Below are 23,778 nucleotides of genomic sequence, written 5' to 3' on the forward strand. Positions count from 1 at the left end.
CCCAATATTTAACTGCAGACACAGAAAAACAACTTGTGAGGCCTGGTTTCCTGTGACCCTGTGGTCCTGAATTCCCCCATGAGCGATAATGTGGTTGAGATCATGCTGCTGCCCTTCCCTCAGCAGGAATACTCATTTGGATCTCTTCTTCAATCTGTATGCCTATTTCCTGAGAACTCTGAAGTTCTATCTAGTCTCAACAACAGGTTCAAAAAATGCTTGAAAAAACAGAGGTTTAAATGGCAGAGAAATGACATATATGCTTTTAGCTGTGAGGGAGAAAACAATCTTAAAAGTTTGTATTCTAATAAAGGCTCTTCACAGAGGAGTTTTAATATGAAAATAAATTGTAAAATAGCTGATGTTTCCTAGTTCTTATTTTTAACAGGCAGCACAACTCTCAGCTTGAAAAAATGAAAGAAAGGTCTGCAATTACTTCAGAACGCTGAAGAAACACAGGAGTGGTGCAGTGTCACTGTACCTTAACAAATTGAGGCTTGCCTACAGCAAATCTCAATCCAGTGCCAGCTCTGCCTGTGTGAGCACTGACACTGTGACCAGCAGAGCCCTCCCTGAGCAGGCAGAGGCAGCTGCCTTCTGACAGCTGTCTGCTGACTCCTGGATGCTCATCCCGTTAAAAGCTGTGCATCTCCTAATAGCTGCTGAACGACTTCCACCTCCATTTGCTCTAATTGCAGAAGAAAGTGCCTCTAAACCCACAGGAGGGGCCTGAAAGCTTCCATGATTGCAGGTCACCATGAAAGGTCACCCCACACATCCTCTTCTATTACTGTGCATGTCACTAGACTATTCCTTTATCCACATCCCTCCCAGCATGGCTCTGCTGCTCTTCTGCCTGCAGAAAATACTTGTTTTCCTTCAGTGAAAACAGAGGATATTCTGCAGGTGGACTCTATAATACAGAGGCTGTTCTAATGGACAAGATCATTAAAGTAGTAGCAGGACTCCAGGAAGTTTATGGTTTTCTAGCTGGAGATACACCAAGTGAATTTGTCCCCCTGTCACAGCCAATGCAATCTTATCCCCCTAAACACTCACACAGGTAATTCTCAATCTGCAAATTCCTGGCAGTCCCTGAACTTCATTAGAGGTCCTTAAAAAGGAACAAGGAAAAACAAGTTGGCAATGAATTGCAGCTGACATTTATGGTTCCACAGTTCTGCTGGAGAACTTTCAGAAAACCAGAAAAATGTATTTATACTGAGCATGTAGAGTTCTAGCTATTCGAGTCCAACCTCCCACTTCACAACAGCATGTTTTAAATCCAGCTCTTTGTTTCTAAAAACACTGCCAAACTGATCCTAAATCCATTCACTTCCCAATTCTGTGATTCTGTCAGTACTTCTATGGCAAAGAATACATACAATAAAAACATATTGATTTATCCTACAATATGAAACGTGAGGCAGAATTAAATGACACTCCAAGAAATGAAATTTATTTTATTTTCTTGGCTTAATACAGTCATTTTCTAGGCCACTGCACCACAGAAATACAAATACATCCATGCTCTGGCATTGCCATGAGAGCACTTCCACCAGCAACATACGTACCTTGACAGACAAAGTGTTGGCTACTATTCCATCCACTATTCCTTCAGTAAATGGATCAAAGTGCTTGTCTGGCCTTCTCATGAATTCTGGCTTTAACCTGTATCCACTTTTGCCATTGTATTCGTACATTCCCATGTTTATTTGCATAGACAAATCTGGATGTTAAAAATATTGGTAAGAGTTATCTTCTGGACAGATAAAAATTTCAAAAAGCAGTAAAAAAAAACCCAAAAAAACTGTAATTTCATACTGACTGTAACAGCCATAACAGCCACAGTACAAGCCTGGGTTAAAGATTTTAATTAACAGCTCTATAGTATAATTTAATCCCTAGATAATTTTTGATGAATAAAACCTTTCCTACCTATGAATCAGCAACTCTATCAGAGAAGTGGACATGTACAGCTTTCCAAACCCAGAGAACAGCATAACTTACCTACGGTTTGGAAGTTGAGGGCAACCATCTGGCAGCCAGCATTCCAAAAGACTTGTGGCATGTAGTTGGAAGAGTCTACTCGTGTTCCCTTTGGGTAAATCCGGCTCAGCTGCATTTTGTTGTATCTGAACAGTGAGTAGTTAAGGTATAGAATATATGACAAAAATCACCTGGCAGAGAAGTGCAACTGCAGGGTTAAACACAGGTGATGTTCACAGAATGGCAGTGGGTTCCTCATTGGATTTCTGTAGCCATCACACTTCCAGATGTCCACAGTTTTGTACGAGATAGGATAAATATGGGGCAATTAAAGGTGCTGCTTGTTCCTGCATAGAGTACTCAGAATAAGCAAGGAAAGAGCACTGGCAGATGCATTAAGAAGATCATATTAATAAAATGCCATTTATCTTTATGGTTCCTACTTTGGGATTTTCCTAGGATTACATTTATAGAATGTTTACAGCCAGTTGGCTGTAAACAGTGAATCTTCCCCCTGCAAACAGTGAACCTTCCTCTGAAGCAGGGAGAGATGTTCAGTTAAAAAGTGTTTTTCTGGAATGAGGATTGGAATTGGCCTCTACATGGACAGAAATGATGACTGTATACATCTTACGGTTGAGTCTACGAATCTCCGAGATGAGAACGTGCTGCAGGCGATCTGTGGAAGGAGCTTTCCATTTATCTCCTTTGAGGCACTGTTTTATCTGTTTATCTATTTTATCTCATTCATTCTTAACTGCAGCCATGAGGAGACATACTGAGAAACATCGAAAGGTCTAACCAGAATGTTCCTTAGCTTTTCTTTAGAAGTTATTAAAAAAAAATTAAGAAACTGTGTGGCAATAAACCAGCTCAGTGCTCTGAGAAGTAGAGGTATGATGGGAAAGCGAGTTCTCATGTAACTTTGCAAAAAAGTCAGCCACATTTTGACAATTTGTTCACCATAACTCTTACCACTCCATACAGGATGATAAATATAACAATCAGAATACAAAGAATTAGGTCTTCAATATGTCATTTATGCCTATTCCCTCTAGTCCTAGCCCACAGCACGAGGATTCATGCCAGTTTTTAAATTAGCTCATCAGAACTCAGGCCAATTAATTCATTTAGAAAGACAGTCAAATCTACAAATTTCATTTGGGTTCCCTATTTCCCCAGCTCCTGTCTCTGAATTACAATAAAGCTCTGTAGCAAATCTCAGATATAGCAAGACTTAGGAAGCAGGTTCCTGAAAGTCAAGGATACTCCACAAATTCCACAGGAGACTTTGTAAGTTGCTCAAGCCCTTTGGTTTCCACAAAGGAAGACATTTCAAAGCTTTTGTTGCGTTCTGCAGGTTTAGAGGGGAGATAAAACCAGTGACATGTTAGAGCACGAACTCACGTGGCTTAGTCCCAGCCCCCTTCTCCCACCTACAGTTCACCAGCTCTTTTCACCCTCATCCCAAGGAATTTACACACAGGTTTGCTGACAGCAGTGACCTCACTCTGCACACACTCTAAGCTCCATCTGCACTCACATCAGCACTGCCCACACTGGTGCTGCCCGAGGTTGATGCTGGACCAGCTGCAGGCAATGGTCAGTGCAAAACACTGTGTGGGTGTATTCAAGAAGGTGAGCCCAGAGATCCCATCTGTGGCACAGAGGTGCTGCAGCAGCTTGCTGGGGGCACTGCTGGATCTCTGGCTTGTCTTTGCAGGCAGGTGTGTGGGCTGGGAGCTGCAATAACCGATATCCATATCATATTAAAGTGAGCAGTGCTGTGCCTGCAGTGGCTCTTGGTACATCAGGGTATGGTCACAGCTGTCAAAGCCACGAAACACCACTATCCAATCACCCCTGAAGGTGCACTCCCAGTGTCCCAGCAGGGATTCAGACCTAATTCCCAAATGACAGGAAGCCTTTATGACCTCTGATCTGCCAGTGGTGAACAGCTCCTCCTCCGCGTCTGAGGCGGTTGGAGTAAACATTAATTTGTGCGCCATTTGTCACTCACCTTTGCCTGATGTGGGCACAGCCGTTTAATGCATCCAAGCATCAGGATGCAGCAGAGAGCCTAAGTCAAGACCCTGCAAGCTTCAGTACCTTTACTTCTGTTCAGAGGTAAGGATTTCTGTAAACAGCTTCCCACTTCACCCCAATCAGCCGTGTGGCTGCCTAGAAGGAGCCATAGCTCTGGAGGTCAAATCCATTAACTCACTCAGCACTGATCTGTTTAAAAATGAGGGGATCAGTGCCTGTGTTGGAGCAAGATCTCTCCAGCCTCATCACTTTACTGAAAGCAAACAGTAAGGCAGAGAAAAGGCCCGACCTCATCCAGGTTTAGAAATTATTATAATTGTGCTGCAGCAATCCAGAGATGGCCAGGAGGCAGGGCTGCCCAGCTCCCGAAAGTCCAACTGCGAAGCTGCAGGAGAGGGATGAAACTGAACAAAAGCAGAGAGGAGCAGGACAGAAACAGGTGGGCACTGTCCTCACAGGGAGCCAAAAAGGAAGCAGTGGATCCAAAGAAATGAGGAACTAGATTGTTTTGGCCAGTGTGAGAGGAAAATGTGCTGCCAGCCTGGGAACTACAAACCATTCTCAGTCCATGCTGAAGAGTCAGAGGATGAACTTGGGATTCCAAAGGTAATCCTCTGCCTCTAGGAGAGCTTACGGTGGTCCCTATTTCTAATTAGCAACCATCATGCTATTGCTGTTATTCACAGCTGTTATCTCCTAATGGCTTGAGATTCCTGTTATTCCCTAGAGGCTGCTCTCCTACCACTCCCTCTTCCTTTCTAACACAAAATATCCTTTCTTTCTCCAGCTGGCTCACCTCCATCTCAGCTTCTCATAAAGACACTGAGATTATTCTTATTCCAGCTACCCTCCTACTGATGGCACAGCACTAGCAACACACATGTATACTGCTTTTATCCTATTTAGAATGTAGGGGCTAGAATTTTTTGTAGTAATAAACTCTTATCTCACAGCCTTGTCTTAAAGGAGAGTATTTGTAGGAAACCAGAGCTGGTAGCTGTTAAAGGATTTGGTTACCAACTGTCCAGAGCTTAATCACACTCATAATTAAAATAAGAACAATTATTTCCTTGTAGTATCTGGAGAGGATTAAGGGACCTGCCTTTTGAAGAAAAGACTGTGCAGGAGAGACATTTCTCCCTCGTGATACATGACACCCTGCTACCTTATCAGGAGGAAATTACAGCAGAGTGAACAAATAACCCATTGAGAACTGTCTGAAAAACGTGGAAAAGTACAGTTACAGCTACTTGCTGCCAGAGAGAGGGAATGTTTCTGGTGAGGGCTGTCAGGGGACTGGTACAGATCTACGGCTATTTAATATTTCTGTTAACAACTTGGATGCAAGACCAGAAAATGCACTTTTAGAACATGTGAATGACAAGTGGTGAGGTACTGTTATCACCATGGAGGTCTGGATCACAAATCCAAAAAAAATCTGAATAAAAAATTATATATTAGAAAAGTGCTATAACATTGAAACAATAAAACTGTATAAAAGACAAGTATAGATCTCTATAATTAAGAAAGTGAAGTGAACAAAAATAAAATTTTTGAGAAACAGCTGGATAGAAAGCAAATTGAAAACTAATCCTCATCTAATCCCTTCTTTATTCAGCTCATTTAATGAAGATCCAGCAGTGAGTCCAGGCCAAGACTAAGACCAGAACACCCAAGTCATGCTTTAGCCAGCCAGCAACATTTACCACCTAGGGACACATTTATCACATACTGATTTTTTTTGACACAAACACCAAAAATTTAATTCCTTAACAATATGAGTTCACTGAAACAGTATTATTGATCAAAGGTCACATCAAGACCTAGGAGAAAATTCTGGACAGTAGCAGATCTTTACAAAAAACAAAACACAGAAAGGCAAAGACATGTGAACAGGAAAAAAAAAACAACCCTACATGAGACAATTTTATAACAGCTGCATCAACTTGTAGTGCTAGGATTCACATGGCTTCCTTTCCAGAAGGCACATCTCCTTCCCACTGTGTTCTTGTAACTCTCATTAGAGCTGGAGGAGATTATAAACACCCAAAGGGACACTACTACAGGGAACAAGCACAGCTCCCTGCATGATTCTGTGACTGCTCATGTGTGGTATCTGTATAAATACCCACATACAAAAGAACACTGGGGAACTTCTTACATGTTTATTATTCATCACAAGCAAATGCCAAATCTTGTACAGAGACATGGATTTAGGCAGCAATTACCTGTCCTCTGCCAAGGACACCACAATTCTGGAATAAATTAAAATGCTGTACACTTCTTTAACTAAGAAAGCTCCAAAAGCACATTAAAACCTGTCAAAACAAAGTGAAAAAGGGCAGGCAAACAGTGGGGGGGTGTGCATCAAGGAAGGTAGAGATGCTGCAGTGCTCACTGAGGATGGCACCGAGTGCATCCCAGCAAGGCATCTTCTGTAAAAGCCAGCAGGGGGTGAAATTATGGCCCTTTCTATACAACACAGAGAGGCAGGAAAGTGAATTTGCATGTGGAGAAGGGCAGACTCTGCTTGCCCTGAAGCTTCTGTAGAAGTACCAGAGGCAAAATGAAAGTAGGGATATTTAGGACCACCTTTCTCAAACTGTTGAAGTTACTCTTCAGTCATGGACAACAAAGACAATGTAAGCACATAATTTTCAACACTGTTTTTGAAATGTCAGCACATTTACTGTTGATAGAAGTTGGATATTTAGACTAAAAGAGGTTTCAAAACACAAATGGATCTATCTGGCTGGATACCAAGGGAACATTTTCTGTCTGTGTGCCTGTATCTAACTGAGAGGAAGCCAAGCAGCACTCCTGCAGAACTCTGCCACACACCTGCCAGGTAATTTTAAGTATGTTTCTTACTTACTTTTTGATACTTCAAATGACTCGAACTTCACAGGCTGAATGTAGTTTACCAGGTTAGACATCTCTTCCGTGGCCATAGCCTCACTTCCAGCAGTACCCTAGGGAAGAGAAGGAAAAATGCTGCAGTTTGGGTCTGTCTATCAGAGGCCACAAATACCAAAGCCCAGTTTTCCATCAGTTGTGGTGTCTTTCACTGCCCCTGGCTAGCGAAGGCAATGCTTCATATAGGGAATGTCACATAGGAAAGAACAAAATGGGCTGTAAGATGTAAATGTTTATATTATACTGATGCTCTATTCATTCTTTTTACGTGGCTCCCAGGGAAGGGAATGCATTACCTCTACCCATGCACAGTGCTGAGCACATTTATCAGTAGTGTTGGACAAATAATAAATAAAGCTCTACGTTTTTGATGTCAAGTTTTCTTCCAACAATGCTAAAAACACCACAGGCAGCTGCCTAAAACTGATCTGCTGTGGTGCTATTTGTTCTTAATCTTCAGAAAATGAAAGTATAAATAAACAAAGCAAAGATGTGCTTCCAAACCGACCAACAACCAACTTGGAAAAGCTGGTGCTGTGCTTCCCGGCGCTCTGCCTCCCTTTCTCCACTGGATGGCAGCCCCACTCCTGGTAACGCGCGTGAACCCGCAGCTGCTGGAGCCGACCCAATCCCCAAAAACACATCTCCGCCCTTACTTCATCCATCGACGACTTCTTACAGTCATCATCGTAGTCATCATCATCGTCGCTCTCCATCTCTGCTTCTCCTGAGAAGTTTCAAGTAGAAAATAGTTACTGGCTGAGGAAACAGTCACAATTACCAGTGACAAATTCAAGAAAGACATGCAAGTAGCACTGCTGGGAGCAGCCTGCACTGTACATGTGCTTTTTGTCACAGCACCAATCAAACTCACTGCTCTCGAGGGACTCATCCATTTGCGGCATTGATTTAAGTTCTTATTGCCCAACCAAACAAGAACTCTTCCTTTGCAGCTGCTTGATGCTTATTCTTTGGCAATCAGCACTGTGCAGTGTGCTCAGTGTGTGGGGTAGAGTATCACAGACTGCTCTGAGAGATATTCCCGAGTTTGGGACACAGCCCCAGGGTTTGGAGATGTGAGTTCAAACTCCTGCTGTTGCAGGATCCATGCAGGACCTCCAGGGAATGCCTCACCCACTCCAGGAAGCAACAGCATGCACAGGGTGAAGAAACCACGATCAAAATCAGTGAGCTTCTCCTGTGCTGCGCTACCGAGGTCTGCTCAGCACAGTCCATCTGTTCTGGATGTGTCGCTGAGGCAGCACAGCTGGGAGGGTCTGGCACAGGAGCCAAACGGCAGGAGCTCCACAGCAATTCCCTTGGCAGAGCACTTTGGGGTGCCTCGCTCAGGGCTCTGGAGCAGAGCTGAGCCGAGCCGCGCCAGCTGAGGGCAGTGCGAACCAAACAATGGGAGGAGATGCCTAAGGCTCATCCTTTCCCTGGAAACGTACTCGGAGTAAATGGGACCAAATAAAACACATTTACTGCCTTGCTCCCAATTGCAGTGCGCTCATCAAATTTCGACGGGCAAGACGTAAATTCCTTCATGTTAATTAACGAAGGGCTCCCCTCACCTCCAAAGTGTTTTGATTTGGTTGCATCTGAAATTAAACCATTAAGGAATATCAAGCTTATCTTTGACTTTAGAAATTCCTGCTGTGGGCCTGGCTGTCACAAAGTGTACCCTGTGCATCTTAAGACTCTGGAAAAGAAGATTTACTTGTACTGCGGTCACTTATCCACACCTGTAAGAGTGACAGCTCTCCCTAAAGATGTTATTCCACAAGCCTTCCAGCTTTCTTCAGCAGTGGCAGCTCAAAATTCTAACTATTGTGCAGCATTCCCAAACTCTCCAGAGAATGGTAATTCAGTCTCAGTTCCTCCCAAGTCCACTGAGTCAATAAAGAAACTCCTCTTTGTTCCAGCAGGCCTCAAATCTGGCCCAGTGAGCCCCTTCTGAGAATGGAGAGCACACACGAGTGTGCCTTTCACAACCGAACGATGACTACCCAGCCTGCATTTCCTTCCATATGCAGATGTTGAAATGTCAGGCTTTTATTCATCAACACATTTCCTCCTGAACATTTCATTGAAGAAAATAACATGATTGCTCAACAAGCTCAAGGGATGGCTCAGGGAGCCTCAGCACAATGCAGAGAGCCAGCCAAGCTCTCACAGGATTTGCACTGACAATCTTTGGATGGGAAGCTCTCAACTGATTTAACTAGACTGGCAAAATAACACTTTGCAAAGTCCACAAGAAGGGGGAGGTGGGCAGATTTTGGCCAGCTTGCACTTCTGAGATAAGAGGTACACGATAGCCTGTTCTTGCTGGAAGTGTCCAGAGAGGAAAGTATGCAACACACAGTTTGTTTATTTAAAAACACTTAACACAAATACTCCCAAGGAGATCAAATCTCATTTTCAAGTTCTGCATCAGACAGCAAAACCAGGACAAGCAACACACAGGATTGCCAGCATGGAATCAAAATAAGTGTTTCAGGAGGTGTGGTACATCTGCACTGCCTTTCCCTCAGCAGCACAGCCTGTGCTCACACCCAGCCCTCTCTCCCTGATTCATGGCAGGGACACAAAGCCACCCTGAGGCTGTCTAAGGGACAATTAGCTGTAATGCCATCATCACTATCTGCAATTAGATGGGACTACAAGGCCAGGTCAGCACAGGACCTCTTCAATGCTATGTGGCACACAAATACAGTGAAAATAGAGCCCTTCTCCAAGAAAGACAGAAGAGTGTCGAGAAATTAGGGGATGTTGCTCCTGACCACAAGATGAAACAGATACTGCCAACCACTCACAGGCAGAAGAATATTATGATATCCCACAGTGGCAGGGAGGAGAAGAGAGATCCAACAGGCAGGAATTGTGCAGCAAGACTGATTTATTTAATTATTTTACAAACTCTTTTATGGACTTTTTTCTTCATAGTCTAATTGGACAAAGGATCAGCCACCCCTTGGGGTGATTGGCTAAAATCCTAAAACATCCATTGTCAAAATATTTTTCTACTGCACCATAAACAAAGCTCTGCAAGGTCACAGGTGTTCATAGTTTATAGAACTCTACTAGTATCTTCCCTGAGAGAGAAAAGTATCTCACGGCACTGGAAAGAAGCAAGAAAAATTCTTGCTAGCAGCAATATTGTATCCACAGAAGAGCACAGGAAACTCCAGTGAAACAACAGGGCAGCTTTAAGGATGTTTTCAAGGAGCAGTCCTTGGTGAGTGGGGCAGTGTGGGGGAAGCACGAAAGTGCTCCTTGGGAAAAATGAGGAGTGGACAAAGGAGGCTGAATCCCAGCAGATGGGTAGAAGGGTTCAACACAGTAATACTGAATGGAGGATGATCAGGGGAATCGGGAATGACAAGCCAAATCCCTGGGTCGAGGAAGCAGCGTGCTAAACATTATCCATTTTCATCATCCTGACAGATACTGAGAGCCTAATAAAAGCAAAGGTTAGACAGTGCTTGAAATTCAGAGGAATCTGGTAATCTGCTTTCTCAGACCCTTTCAAAACAACAGCCAGGATGAATTATGAATGTGGTACTTGCTGGTGCAGCTTGTTAACTCTGCAACATTTGGGCAGCCAGCAGCATCCCGGGGGGGAATCACCTTTTGAGTTTTTTCCACTGTACATCAGCACTTGCTGATTTTTAAAAAGGGAAAAATAAACTTTATTCAGTTTGATAAATCATTTTTCTTTGTAGCCCTTTGTAGCAATGGGCCACAGCCTCAGCTGGCATCAGCAGCCATGTACTAATGCAGTAACATACACTGAGCCTAAAACCTTTTATCCAGTTTTCTTTTTAGACATCATGAAACTATGGAGCCAATTCTGCCCTCTCTCTCTGTCTTCCCATGACTCTTTCCTTGCAGCACCCACTGCTCTGACAAAAACATCATCCTATCAGTGAGAAACAAACAATTTGCTTATTGAACAATATTTAAATACTGCTCCATCAGCCAGTTTTAGGTCCTTTCAGTATGGGCCTGCTTTTGGTGAAATGCACATCCCAGCAGAACTGCCGCTGTTCCTTCTGCACTGCGATGGAACTTCTTTGGAAATCTTGCTTGTTTTCTTCTGTTCATTGTGCAAAACCAGCCAGGTCTAAAATGCTTGTTTACCAAAATTACAATCTATCTCGCAAGAGTTATCTCAGAAATTCTTCTGCTTTGTCAGCTTTGGTCTACTTTTAGAGAAGGTTTTTTCCACTGACCAGTATGGAAGTTACTTCCTACATCAGTTTCATGGGCATCCCGCAAGGCATCCCACAAAGCTCAGAAGTCTTTTCTTTAATTATTGCTACTATTTCACCATCACCCCACTTTCATATGGTCTTATAAATATATCAAAAACATGAGTTTATTTGGGTTTAAATCTGACCTCAAGCAGCTTAAGACACAGCAAAGCTTGATATCAATGCCAATATGAATCTCCACTTTTTTTTTTTTTGCACTGCTGTGAAAAACTCATTTAGAATCCCCAGAAGGCTAAATCAGCACAACTTTCTCCTGGAGATCAGCAGCCATTCTGACAGGAGCTATACAACCCAATAGAGTAGTTTGAAAAATATGTCCAAGTTGTAAAGATTATATTAACGTTGGAGTACTGAAACACTTCATTTTGAGGAATGTTAAGAATCAGGCTTATGATTAATTGCATTACTCCACAAAGAAACTGGTATTGGGTGCAGAGGAGCACAAGGCTTGCAGAGCTCCAGCACCACATGTTTCCAGTATGGAGATGTGAGAAGGAGGGGTGTCATGGTGACTCTTGAGCTCTGCCATGTGGAAACTCTTCATTACCACAATGTTCTTATAATATGGTGAATAATTTTAACTGTTCGCAGACAGAAAACTGACACCTCATTTACAGAAATGCTGCATTCTCATAGCTGTAAGCTGTAGCTATTATCTCTGGAGCTGTGCTCTTAATGCTTAAAAATTCAAAGTACTCTAGAAAAATGACATCCTGGGTGCTCCTCGTCAGTCATCCCTAAAGTGTTCTTAAGTTCTGTCAGATTTGTCTGTCCTTAGATTAAATTGGCTTAATATTATTGCACTTCCCACAGGTATTGTTCAGATAAATTCACTGCTGTTTGTCAGGAGCTCACAGGCAGCCTGGATACCCCCACAGACAGTCACTGAGGATGCTCTATCTAGGATCAAGTATTGAATGACAGAGAGAGGAAAAATATTGACTAATTGCATTCTCAGAAAGAAGCACAAGTCCTAAAGGGGAAACAGAGGCTGACACAAGGATTACAAGCAATGTGTTTTGGCAGTCACAGATGAACCAAGTGACCACAGCAATTTTGCAACCTCAGTTCCAGCATTTTCTAATTTGTAAGTGCGCATCTTCATAATCAGAGGCTGTTACAGAGGTGATACAGGCATAACAGTCAGAGTTAGTTTGTAGAATTACACACTCCATTATGGAACTGACCCTTCTGCCTTGCATCATCATCATCATCTTTATTCACAGCCCGGGTCTCTTCCTAGAAAAGCTCCTAGAAGGGCTCCTGACAGACAAAGCTGTTGTGCTCTATGCAGCCCAGGCCCTCAGAAAGCCAAGGACGTGTTCTTTGCCACTGTCCTCACCATGTGCTCATAACAAAAATGGGGAGTTAGGAACCCAGGGCTGATTTCAAATGCTGGAAAGGAGGCAGCTGGAACACACACTTATTTTTCTCCTGCTTGGGATTTGTCTAAAGCAAATCAAGAAAATAGTATTAAGTCATCCCTGACACCAGGATGAATCTTCCTTTGAAATCCAAAGCCTACTCCAAAGCGTGGCCTTTTCATAGTTTCTTAAAAACAACAGTTGAAAACTCTTTCTTTGCTGCTAATAGGATAAACAATGTTATCCACAAATGAAGCAGGATTTCTTTCTTGTTAATTCAGCTTGGGGCAAACTGCCAGGATGAGAATTTTCAGCTCAGTTAATCAGAGTTTAGAAAAAACTACAACCAATGGGAAAAAACTTTTTAATAGCAAATGGCAATGAACTTATATTCCAGCAGAGCTTCCAATTTACTCTGTCAGTATTCTACTGCTGGGGCATAAATGTCTGTCCTTACGAGAACACAAAATTTCAGTCTCTGTAGGAGAAGAAATTCCAGTGCAGGGAACAGACAGCAGGATATACAGATTTTGTTGGTTTTGCGTGTTTCCATCTCTGGAACAGAAAAACATAGTACCTTAAATAGAGGTCCATGACATGTTCCCAACTAATGCAGGACAATAGAAGTTTGAGCCTTCCCTGCCTGAGGAACAGGGATCTCATCCCTTTATCCTAAACCTTAAGGCACTGCAGACCCTCTGCAGCTCTCCTGGGCAATGGGTTCTGTCTGGAAGGGCACCAAATGGCAGGCACAGCCCAGAGGCGACAGGAAAAAGAAAACATTTATGTTTGATACTGGGCTTGGGCACACAGGAAAGGCAGCCAAGGGTGGAGGAGTTGGCAGCTCCCTCTCCTTAATAAGCAGTGCAGACAAATGTTAGCACACATCAGTGAGCCCTGGGTCATTCCCTAAGGATTCCTCAACCACAAGCCCTCACAGAACAGACGCCTGGATGAATGACACTTGGCGTTGTTTCCTGCTGAGCAACCCGCACCGGTGCACCTTTACCTTGCTGGAGCACTGCAGTTGGATGGGACTGGAGCTGTAATTAAGCATTTGTGCTTGAGGGAGGAGAATATCAGTAGATCCAAGTCCTACCTGCTCCGGGAGAGGAAGGCTCAAACATACTGGATGTATCACTGCAAGTGTTGGAAGCTTGCTCCGAGAGCTTCTTCTTTGCACTCCCATCTGCTGACTTGTGAGACTTCTTCTTATTCTTCACCAGGATTTTGTACATTAAATCCATAGGGCTTGGGAGAGGAACCCCAGCTTCCAGCTTACAGGAAGAAAAAGGAGAGATTTGTTAGAACAGAAGAAACAAGCTTATGGCAGTTTCTTAGGGACCACATGGTACAAGACAGTTCTGTAACCTTTGTAAGCCCTGTTAAAATGAAATGGATTTTGCACAAGAGGCAATGTCAACAGTAAATGAAACAGCGCTACTGAGGGCACTTAGGAAGAAAAATGCCTTATGAAATGTCTGCAGTAATAACCAAAATAAGTATTAGCTCAGATATGAGACTCTACGTTATAAAATGGCAGCTATGAGGATCAATTGCATTTAGAAGATCACAATTCACTGTATCAGGGCAATCTCTGCATCAGAAATGATGCTTAAGTCACCAACAGCTCACATTGCTTAACTCCCTCCTTTAGGCTGAAAGGCTTTACATGAAGAATGAGGCGGGACTGAGACACTTAAATAAAAATTGACACAGACATTTGTGATATGATAAACACCAAGCCACATTACCGGGTATTTTTCCAATGGATCCATAAGCAGTGCATCTCCAAATATTAATCTGCAGTATTCTGCCATTTTTGCCTGTTGTTTAGGGCTGAAGGGAAGAAAAGAAAGAAAGAAATGAGTCCTACTAATGCTCCAGAGTGAAAGCAGCAGTAACGGAGTATCTAATAGCCCTAAACTAGATATAATTTCCTGATCCAATTGTGTGAATTTTTCAGTGAGACCTACATATATCATGCAATTATTTCAATTCCTCTGATAGAGTTCATCAAAAGGAACACACAAAAAGTAAAGGCATAAGTCAATTGAATAACAGTGAAATGACCATAACATGAATTTGCCTTTTTCAGGCAGTACTTTTATTCGGAATTTAAATATTGCCCCCCTCATGTCACTTTATACATGTGCCTGGCATTTTGCTTGCACTACAGCAGTTTTCACAACATCCTCTGTAAATAAACTGAACCTCGGCAAACTCTGCTTATAACCAATTTTCCCGAAGTGCAACCAAAAGATGAAATAATTCCTGCATATCAGTGATGGAAGATTTAGGATTGCAGATAGGTTATATGGCTCAGAAATATTACTCCAATCATCTCAAAATGCAGCTCGGTACCACAGGCACTCTCTAATTTTAGAAAACGGAGTATTTTTGTTATATGTGCCTGTTTAAAATGCGTAGCATCTGAGCTGAGGCATCGTTCAAAGTTTCCTTTTTTGACACTCTGTTGGGAAGTCTCGATTAAAGGACAGGTTTATATAGCTTAATATAACTTCCTCAGCTTCTGTTAATTAGGATCTGCATATCATGGAAGAGACAGGGATGCTATAAGCCGTTATGTTACCATGGAGCTACTTTTCATGACAAAGTAGAGCTGAGTATTGAGGAAAAAAAAAAGAAAAAAAATGCTCATTTTTCTCTTGCAAATCAGGAGTTCAACCCCAGCTGTGCCCAACTGGTCAGTGGTTACCATCTCCCAGGGTCAGTGTGGCCAAACCAGGGCTGAGATAAAGGTTGGGTGGCCAAATGACATTTCACTCAGAAAATGTAATTTCCCTGGGATCAGCATCCTGGATGCCCCTGGAAGCAGATAGGGGGTGAACCAGTTATTAGCTCAGTCACTGACAAAAAATACTGTGAGGAGGCTTTAAATTATTCCCCAAAGCAAGAGTTGCATGCAGTTTAAATGCTGACAGCATTTCATTAGTGCTGTCTTTTGCATGCAGCGAATTCTGCACAACAGCTAAAAGGCACTTTCAGCCGAGGATGGAAAATAAAGACGAAGACAAGCAAGGCAGCAGAATGAAGAACCCACACAGGAGAAGGTGATGGAAGAACAGATCAGGCTCGGACATTGTGTTGGATATTTCCAACCCTCAGCTACGAAGGGAAATAAAGGCATCACTCCAGCCAGCAGAGTGTGGATGTGCCATAAATCCAGGGTCATTAGGAAGAGTTTTATTTCAGTCTTCTCCACCAGTGTGTGTTTTGAACAGATCCATGCTCTCAGAACCCAGAAAGTTCAAAGGACACCTCCTTGAATCAAAAGAGTGCACTTATTGAAACCATAGTAATTAGATGTGACATCATCATCCTTAAATGGGCACAACTCCAAAAAGAACTCTCAATAGGAATTAAAAAAAATAAAAAGCAAGAGTTAAACCTAATAAATTTCCAGCTACTACCACAGCTAGAACAAATTCTTCTGATCTTCTGTGTTTAATTACATGTTTACCTCAAAGAGAGCACAGTGTGAACTTTCATTTTTGCAAACGAGAAAAATGAAATGCAACATTATGTTGGTTCAGCGTATAAATTCCAGTGTCACTGCATCCCAGAGGCAGAAAGTAGAAAAATTACGTGAAAAACTAATGGGTTTTAATACCATAAAAAACCCTTGAGGTACTAAACAAGGCCAAAGGAGGAAAATCGTGACATTACAAAATTACTTGAATTTGTGAAGTGGACTATGTGTACAGATACTTTAAAAAGCTCCTAAGAGGGAATAAAAAAATATTTAGGAGTACCAGCGTTTAACTGTGTGGTAGATTTTTGTGTTCTCTCTCTCCCTAATATACATATCTATGTATGTATTGTTGCAAGGGAGAGATCATTAGGAACAGCAGATTCCATAGCCCTACTGAAGTCTTTTAAAAAAAGTTGGAATACCATTTTTTTTTTATTTTCCATTCTTTGGAAATTATGAACCAGAGCAACAGAAATACCAAATTTTCTAAATCAGTACATTCCCCCAATTTAGTTATGAAGTCAAAACCCAGGTATTTCTTGGTCCACATCTACTGTTACTAGAAATTCTCTCAGCATTCATGCATTGTAGTGAAAATTGATTGTCTGAAAAGAGCTGACTTTATCTGCTTTATGATTTTCCCTGTGTGGACATGGACAGGTAGCACAGAGACTAATTATATATGCCCCCAAAATGTGCCAGGGGAGATAGAGGGGGAACATGATACCTGGAGATACAGAAATATAAAGAAGATTAAGAAATGTTTTCATTACCATTATTGTATTGCTTGCACTTTGTTTTACTGTGTTTGTATCGTGCCTATTACAAAGGTCAACCACAGAGGCTCTTTGGCACAACTACTGCTCCCAACGTTACATTTTTATCACTTCTGCAGAGATACTTCCCCTGCATAAGACAAAGGCACAGATGCTTCCCAGAAGAGTCTAAAATAATTTGAAGTGTGGGATGAAAAAGTGATAAAAATCCTGTTAATATTTGAAGCGACAATTCCAGCCAGCAACCAGCAGTATGAATAACTGTAATTAAATTTAATCTTGGAAGCAATCTTATATGGATACTGCTCAAGGATCACTTAACCTTTTTGCTATGTCATCAGTGCATTTCTAATTATAGAGTGTCTGCTTTCAGATTTGCAGATTGCTTATCTTCTTGCAAGCCCCATTTCAAACGTCAAGGTCTTCTTGAGGTCTTTTCAACATTTTCAGGCCACTTCTCTGTTTTTTTCACAGAACCACAGCTTTTCTTAGTGGTCTTTTTTTCAGTGTGCACATTTTGACTTCACTATAAATGATGGCACACATAATATTTTATGTTGTCTAAAAGTTACATGCTTGCTCCTTTTCGAAAGTTTTTATTGCATATAAACAGACAAGAAAGAATACACTAATAGTGGAGTTATAGTAAAGAAAATAAAAATCCTTAATGTGCCATGAAGATATTGGAGAGGAGCCCTTTTAGGAAAAACACCAAAGGAAAGCAAATGAGATGATTTACACAATGTGCTAGTAAGTGATTTTTCCCCTAGGTGGACAGAGAGTGTCCAAAATACTCTCATGAACATAAACCAGAAGGAAGAAAAATTGCATTTTAAGTCCAGTGGTGATTAGCACTGTCATCTCTACAGTGGTAATGTGAAACATATTTACCTCTGATAATTGCAGTCTGTTTAAAAGCCAGGAATACAGAACACAGGCTAAAACCATATTTTTGTTAAAGCCAATGCCAAAATTTCTAGGGGACGAGAATTTCACAAACGACTCTTGCAGCTTGAAAATCAGAAAAAATGTTTGGTCCTCTAGAAGTAGGAATTGATAAAAAAGGATTTGTTTGACAGCAACTCTATAAAAACATCAGCATTTTTTGTTAACATTTAGGGCAAATCCCAGCTTTAAGATCTAGGAGAAAAACAACATTCTAAGTAAATGAAAAGACAAAAGGAGCATTCCATGAAATTAGGTGAAGTTTTCTGTGAGTGGCATGACTAATTGCAGATTTCTGCAGCAACTAGTGAAGGAATGAAGGGATAATTGTAGCAGTTGGTAAAATAACTAGAAATTATTTTCAGCCAAAGCAAAATCAGAAAACACACCCATTAAATCTGATCATCTACTATAGCAGAGAATAATCACTAGCAGGAAAGCCTCAGAAAGAGAAAACATTTGGTAGTGGTTTTGCAAACTTGCTTTGCTAAAAAGCTGTGTCTTAGCAGTGTATGGAAAAGAATATCAGAGAATACACATAAGGTTAATCCATTATTCCATGGCTGGAGGTTTCTGGAGAGAAAGGTCCAATGCCTTCTGTGGGGCAAACTGTAAATAACAGAGTAGTGCAGCAGGAACTCTGCTCCTTTTCTGTCACATTCCTGCTGTGTCACACAGCCTTTAATTCTGACACTGTTTCATCTTATAATTTTAAAGCCACTTTTGTATATAACTTCCATCTGACAGGAGTTTATTTCATAAATCTTTTTAGTTCTTTATCTTCCTAAAATAGAACAGATCACCCTGGAACAGTTGAAGATTTAAGTCTTAATGTCTTTAAAGGAAGAAAAATGTAACCCTTGTGGTTAAAATAATTTAGCTGGTTTTTTTTTGCCTTATAGTAACACAGTGAATGTATATTACAATAAATCCAGAAGAATGAGTATGAAATGTAATACATTCAAAAATGATGGTTGAGATCTTTCCTAAAGGCCAGAGGTTGCATTTGGAAGCACTGTGAGTTCAAACCTACAGGAGTAGGTGAGTGCAAGCAAGTCCAAAGGGACACAATATACACCAAAAAGAAATGAGGGAGCCATTAGAGAAGGAAATTAAACCCAGCATCTGTGTGGTCTTTCAGAGGAAGACAGGAATAACTAAGCAGGATTTAAGAGGTAGCTGTTTGAATCATAACCATGTGGCCTCGAAATGTGTGCAGAGCAAACACATATTTGCCCACAAAAGGTAAATTTACACTCTGAGGTATACAGGTAGTGGACCTCAGCTCTCAGATTTTAGATTTTTCTACCTACATAATTTTTGATCAGTATTGTCACATCTGTTCTTTAAAACCATTCTTACATAGCTTCTTCTACCAGTTCCTTCCCTTATGACGAGAATGTTCTTCTTAAAACAATGGAAAAGCAGCTAGCCCTCACCCTTTTCCTCTTTCAGAAACAAAAGTGCCAAAAGTGCCATCTTTTCTGATTTGTATAAAAACATTCATAGCTGCCCCGAGGAATATTTTTATTTTACATTGAAAAAAAAATTTAAAAATTAAAAAAGAAAACAAAACAAACAAACAAACCAACCAACCATAAAAACCCAAAACAAAACAAGAAACCTCCAAAAATTAGTTTCTAAGTCTAAACTGCCTCCAGAAGTGTTGGAAATTTTTTCACAGCAAAAAAAAACACAGAAGGGGAAAAGGCGATTCAAGTTAAGGCACATGTTATGTGTTTGAAACATGCAGACCTGGTTTCTGCATTCAAAACCAAAGTTAATGTAAAAAAAAAAAATCAGAACTGTAATAATAAAATAGATCACTGGGACAAAGCTAGAAGTGTTCTCATTTTTCTTTTCTTACATGGAAAAATTGTAACTTTTCTTGTAACTAAAAAAAAAAGAAAATGAAATAAACTTATGCAAACTGTTATTTTTTTGGCAGAAATGAACAGTTCCTGGCCATCCATGCCACCTATTTTGCAATCCTGGAAGTCCATGGTTCTGGCCTCTGCTTCTGACACAAGACACAGACCAAATTCTGAATATGTTTATAGCACAGAATAGGGTCACAAGCAGGTGAAATACTGCCTCGTTTTCTTTGGAGTATTGCTGCATTCCAGCAGGACACACTGAGCAGAAACATTAACAAAATACCTCTCACAATCAAACTTCCTCTCTCATACAAGAGGTTCTGATTCAGGAAGGTTTTTAAGAACAGGCCCAATTCATTCTGATCATCGTGGTTACTGAGGCTGGTACAAGTTCATTTTTGGATAAGAGCTGTTGTTTGTGTCACAAGTGCACACACACAATTCCAGGCCTAGACCTTATCAAAAATGAAACATCAGACAAGAAAATGTGGTAATTACTTACGAATCCACATGATTTTCAAAGGAAAGGAGGATTGGAAAGGGTGATGTCTTAAATGCACATTCAGCAATAGCTTCTATTACTTCCTAAAGAATCAAAATAAACACAGTTACAAATTTACCTCTCTAAAGAAGGAGAGTTTTATTCTTTGAAGACAGGCAAGACCCAGTGAGCTCTGAAATCATTCCCTGAGATAGACCTTCCTTCCCAAACGTCCCAAAAAGCTCTGGATGTGCTCTTGCCACAACCACTTTTTTCAACCTGAACTATGATCAAATCTCCAAAACATCTGATGAGTCTCAAGCATCACATTTCTCAAGAAATGACCTATGTCTGCCAAAATCAATAGCTTAAATGTAAATCTTGGGTTTTGTGTGGAGTTGTTCCATGCCTGCAGCTATGGCTTTCATGTGCTATTCTGTGCAATAATAAACATGCTCTGACAAAGGCAGATCTTCTAAACATCATCAGCACAAGCACGTATCCATAAAATCCTTAGCTCCTCTGACTCACTTTTTAGCTCCCTCTCTTTTTTTTTTTTGGGTAACAGAAATCCCTTTAAAGCAAAAAAAGGGGAAAAAGACATCTTTACTTAATTAAAACAGTTGGTTCTGTGGTAATTATCAGAGGACTCAGAAAAGGAAACTTCCGTAAAGTTTCCTTTCAGCTCTATGGAAAATGGAAACCCTAAATCCAGTAAAAAAGTCATTTGATAATGATGATTTTAGTGGGGTGCACAATAAATGCACTCATTGTTACAAATGATGAAATGTTTCCCTCTTGGAACAAATCTCTCTTCCAAAAGAACAAAAAACACTGAAGACTTTTCATATGCATTGCTGGCAAACTCCGGAGTTTCTAAGGACCCATAAGTCTCTGCCATGCCAAATCTTAAGGATGACTAAAACCTAAAAGACGTATTTATTTTAAACAAGCTTTCTCTGGGGATTCCTCTTGTTCATTTTCTGTACTTTAGAGGCTCAACTAAGAAGTGTATCAGTAAGAAATCCACTTCCTAAAACAAAAACTGAGCCTCTGGTACATTCTTTTGGCACATTTAATTTCAACTGCCTTCCCACTGCAAAAGGGGATGGAATCCTGCATGAGTGGGGAAAACCACCTGGAAGAGTAGAATTAGGATGGAAGTGATGAGATCTGAGGATGAAAAGCTCAGACACTGGTTCAGTGAAGGTAAATGCTCCATGGTCAGAGAGGAACAAGCTGGCAGGTTCCATACTTCTCTCCAGCTGCAGAATGACTCACCTGAAGCGGTCTCCAAGGTGTAAATATGGTTACACACACAGAGATTCCGGGGTATGCCATGACATATATGGCTGTTCCCTGTAGGATCCCCCCCAGCAGCAGCTCACAAGCCTCAGCTGAGAAAAACCTTATGGATTTCTGAGACATGGAGCAAGAGGAAAACCAAGGAACCAAAAACCCCAGGAACATAAATGATGAGGAGCATACAGTGCTGCTGCCTCTGCACTTCGGGAAATCTGTCTGAGGCTGTGAAAGCTGGCAGACTGAGCAGAATCCTTGTGCCGTGGTCCTGGCAAAAGTGTGAGCTGATAAATGATTCAGCATTCAAGACATGAATTGATTCTCACACTCCTGACACATTATTTCACTGCCATTTTGCTCCTCCCCAGCCAAGCAGCACACTTTGAGTGGTGAAAAGAAATCGGCAGTCGAGATGTTTTTCACATTTTTCTGTGTGGATTAAAACATGCCTGCCCTGAAATGACTGATGAAATACTCCTGAGTAGGTTTAAAATACCTCCCAATATCTCTCCTGCCAGCACAGTGCCAAGGGTTGAACATTTAAATAACCAAGGATAATCCTTGTTCCTGCTAATAATCCTTTTAAAAATCAGATTAATTTTGTTTTAAATTCCTGCTCATGACCAAAGCAGTCGAGAGCCATCTTCCTTAATTAAAGGACTTCCAGCAATCAAACCCCATGCCTGTAAACATAATTGGCTTCACATAAACGTAACTGGAAAGTTAATAACAAACGTGCAAGAAGGTTGTTTTACGTGTTTCTGTGATTAACTCAATCAGGGAAGAATTATAGAGAAAGCAAACTGGAAAAAAAAGGAGTGTTCTGGTACAAGTGAAATTTGGTGTTCTGTCTGTGGCAGAACTGTTCGCTTTTTTCCCTAAAGAAAGGCACTAGAAGGCAAGAAAAACCACCCAACAACAGGTTTCAAGTATGGGAGAAATGTCTCAAAGCTGTAGCTGGCACACAAGCCACACGTAATCCCTGCAACATAACCAAAGTCAGTAATGAACATTTTCCCACATATTATTGCACATGGCTAAGTCTAGAAATGTATTTCCATGGTGAGTTAGTGTCTCAGATGAAGAAGAATTATTTCTTCACACTTCAGAAATGATTTCCCGATGTATCATTATAAGCTGTGCTGACTACCAATCCTAACACTACAGGAAAGCACCTCCATTGTGCTCCTCTAACACCCCAGATCAAAAACATCTTTAAGAATAACAAGATGATAACAATCTAAGGTTATTGCTAAGGGTAAGGTCTCTACCTTATACTGTAGAAAAGGAAATGGAAGATGGAATTCAATAATAAAGATGACTTGTTTAGGGTTTGCAAGACACAAATATCCCCTCACAGTCTCCAAAGATACTAATTTTTCCTTTTCACCCTCCAGTGCTTCAGATCTGATCCCAAGTACCAGGGATAAGGATAACAGTGCACATACACTTATTGATCTTTTCTAAATATAATGCTGAGTGTCTGGGTCCTGTGGATGGAGCCTGCCCATCTGGCCGTGAGCACCATATTCTCTGCCCACAGGAATTTAAAGGCTTGCAAATTGTTGAGATCTAGCTGCTGTTTCCTGCCTCAGTTCAGGACTTTCACCTCCTACTCCCAGTGACCAAGCAGAGAAGAGAGAAGGAGTGAACTGATGTGTTGGTTATTGCTGTCCAAATCCTGTGGCCTCCAGCTCTGTCCTGTGGAGATGTAACCCAACAATGCCTTCAGACCCCCATTTGTCTCTGCGCAGAACCAGTTGTGGTGGCTGTGCCTGGTCCTTCAGTCCTGGCTCTGGCCTTGGCTGGTTCTCTCCCTGTGAGATTTGCTGCAGGGACGTGCACAGGACCATGGACCTGGGCATGGAGCCCAGTCCCCAGATGGCAGTGCTATCACACCACATAATCCCTTTTCCTCACACTGCCATGACCACAAGGACCCTCTCTCCCCATGCAAGGTCCAAATGCTGCAACTCTTCTCTTCTCTTCTCTTCTCTTCTCTTCTCTTCTCTTCTCTTCTCTTCTCTTCTCTTCTCTTCTCTTCTCTCTTCTCTTTTCTCTTCTCCTCTCTTCTCTTTTCTCCTCTCTTCTCTTTTCTCTTCTCCTCTCTTTTCTCTTCTCCTCTCTTCTCTTTTCTCTTCTCTTCTCTTCTCTTCCAACAAGTCTGCAGCTGCTCTGTAATTTCCTCTTACAGCATCTTTTTGCCCTCACATTTCTGCCCCTCCCACCTTCGCAGTGATATATCTGTGATAGTTTTGCACAAAAAGAGCCCTCCCCAGCTAAACCAGCTACATCAGTGTGCTGCA

The 23,778-nt window shown here is 41.4% G+C and overlaps 1 protein-coding gene across 3 annotated transcripts in view; it reads right to left on the reverse strand.

The window, feature by feature from the left end:
- The window catches only part of PLCB1 (phospholipase C beta 1), a 341,667-nt gene that overhangs the window by 75,985 nt on the left and 241,904 nt on the right, over positions 1-23,778 (reverse strand). For all 3 annotated transcript variants that reach the window (XM_042049230.1, XM_042049231.1, XM_042049232.1), the window contains exons 12-19: positions 20,192-20,274; positions 14,350-14,434; positions 13,695-13,872; positions 7,608-7,678; positions 6,911-7,007; positions 3,259-3,343; positions 2,011-2,135; positions 1,575-1,729 (exon numbers count right to left, since the gene is read on the reverse strand). In XM_042049230.1, the coding sequence (XP_041905164.1) occupies positions 1,575-1,729; positions 2,011-2,135; positions 3,259-3,343; positions 6,911-7,007; positions 7,608-7,678; positions 13,695-13,872; positions 14,350-14,434; positions 20,192-20,274 (879 nt within the window). The remainder of the gene's footprint in view (positions 1-1,574; positions 1,730-2,010; positions 2,136-3,258; positions 3,344-6,910; positions 7,008-7,607; positions 7,679-13,694; positions 13,873-14,349; positions 14,435-20,191; positions 20,275-23,778) is intronic.

This window comes from Corvus kubaryi, unplaced genomic scaffold (genome assembly GCF_017639235.1).
Source record: "Corvus kubaryi isolate FWS band 111438036 unplaced genomic scaffold, C.kubaryi_AGA036_p1.0 70, whole genome shotgun sequence".
Taxonomy (NCBI): Eukaryota; Metazoa; Chordata; class Aves; order Passeriformes; family Corvidae; genus Corvus; species Corvus kubaryi.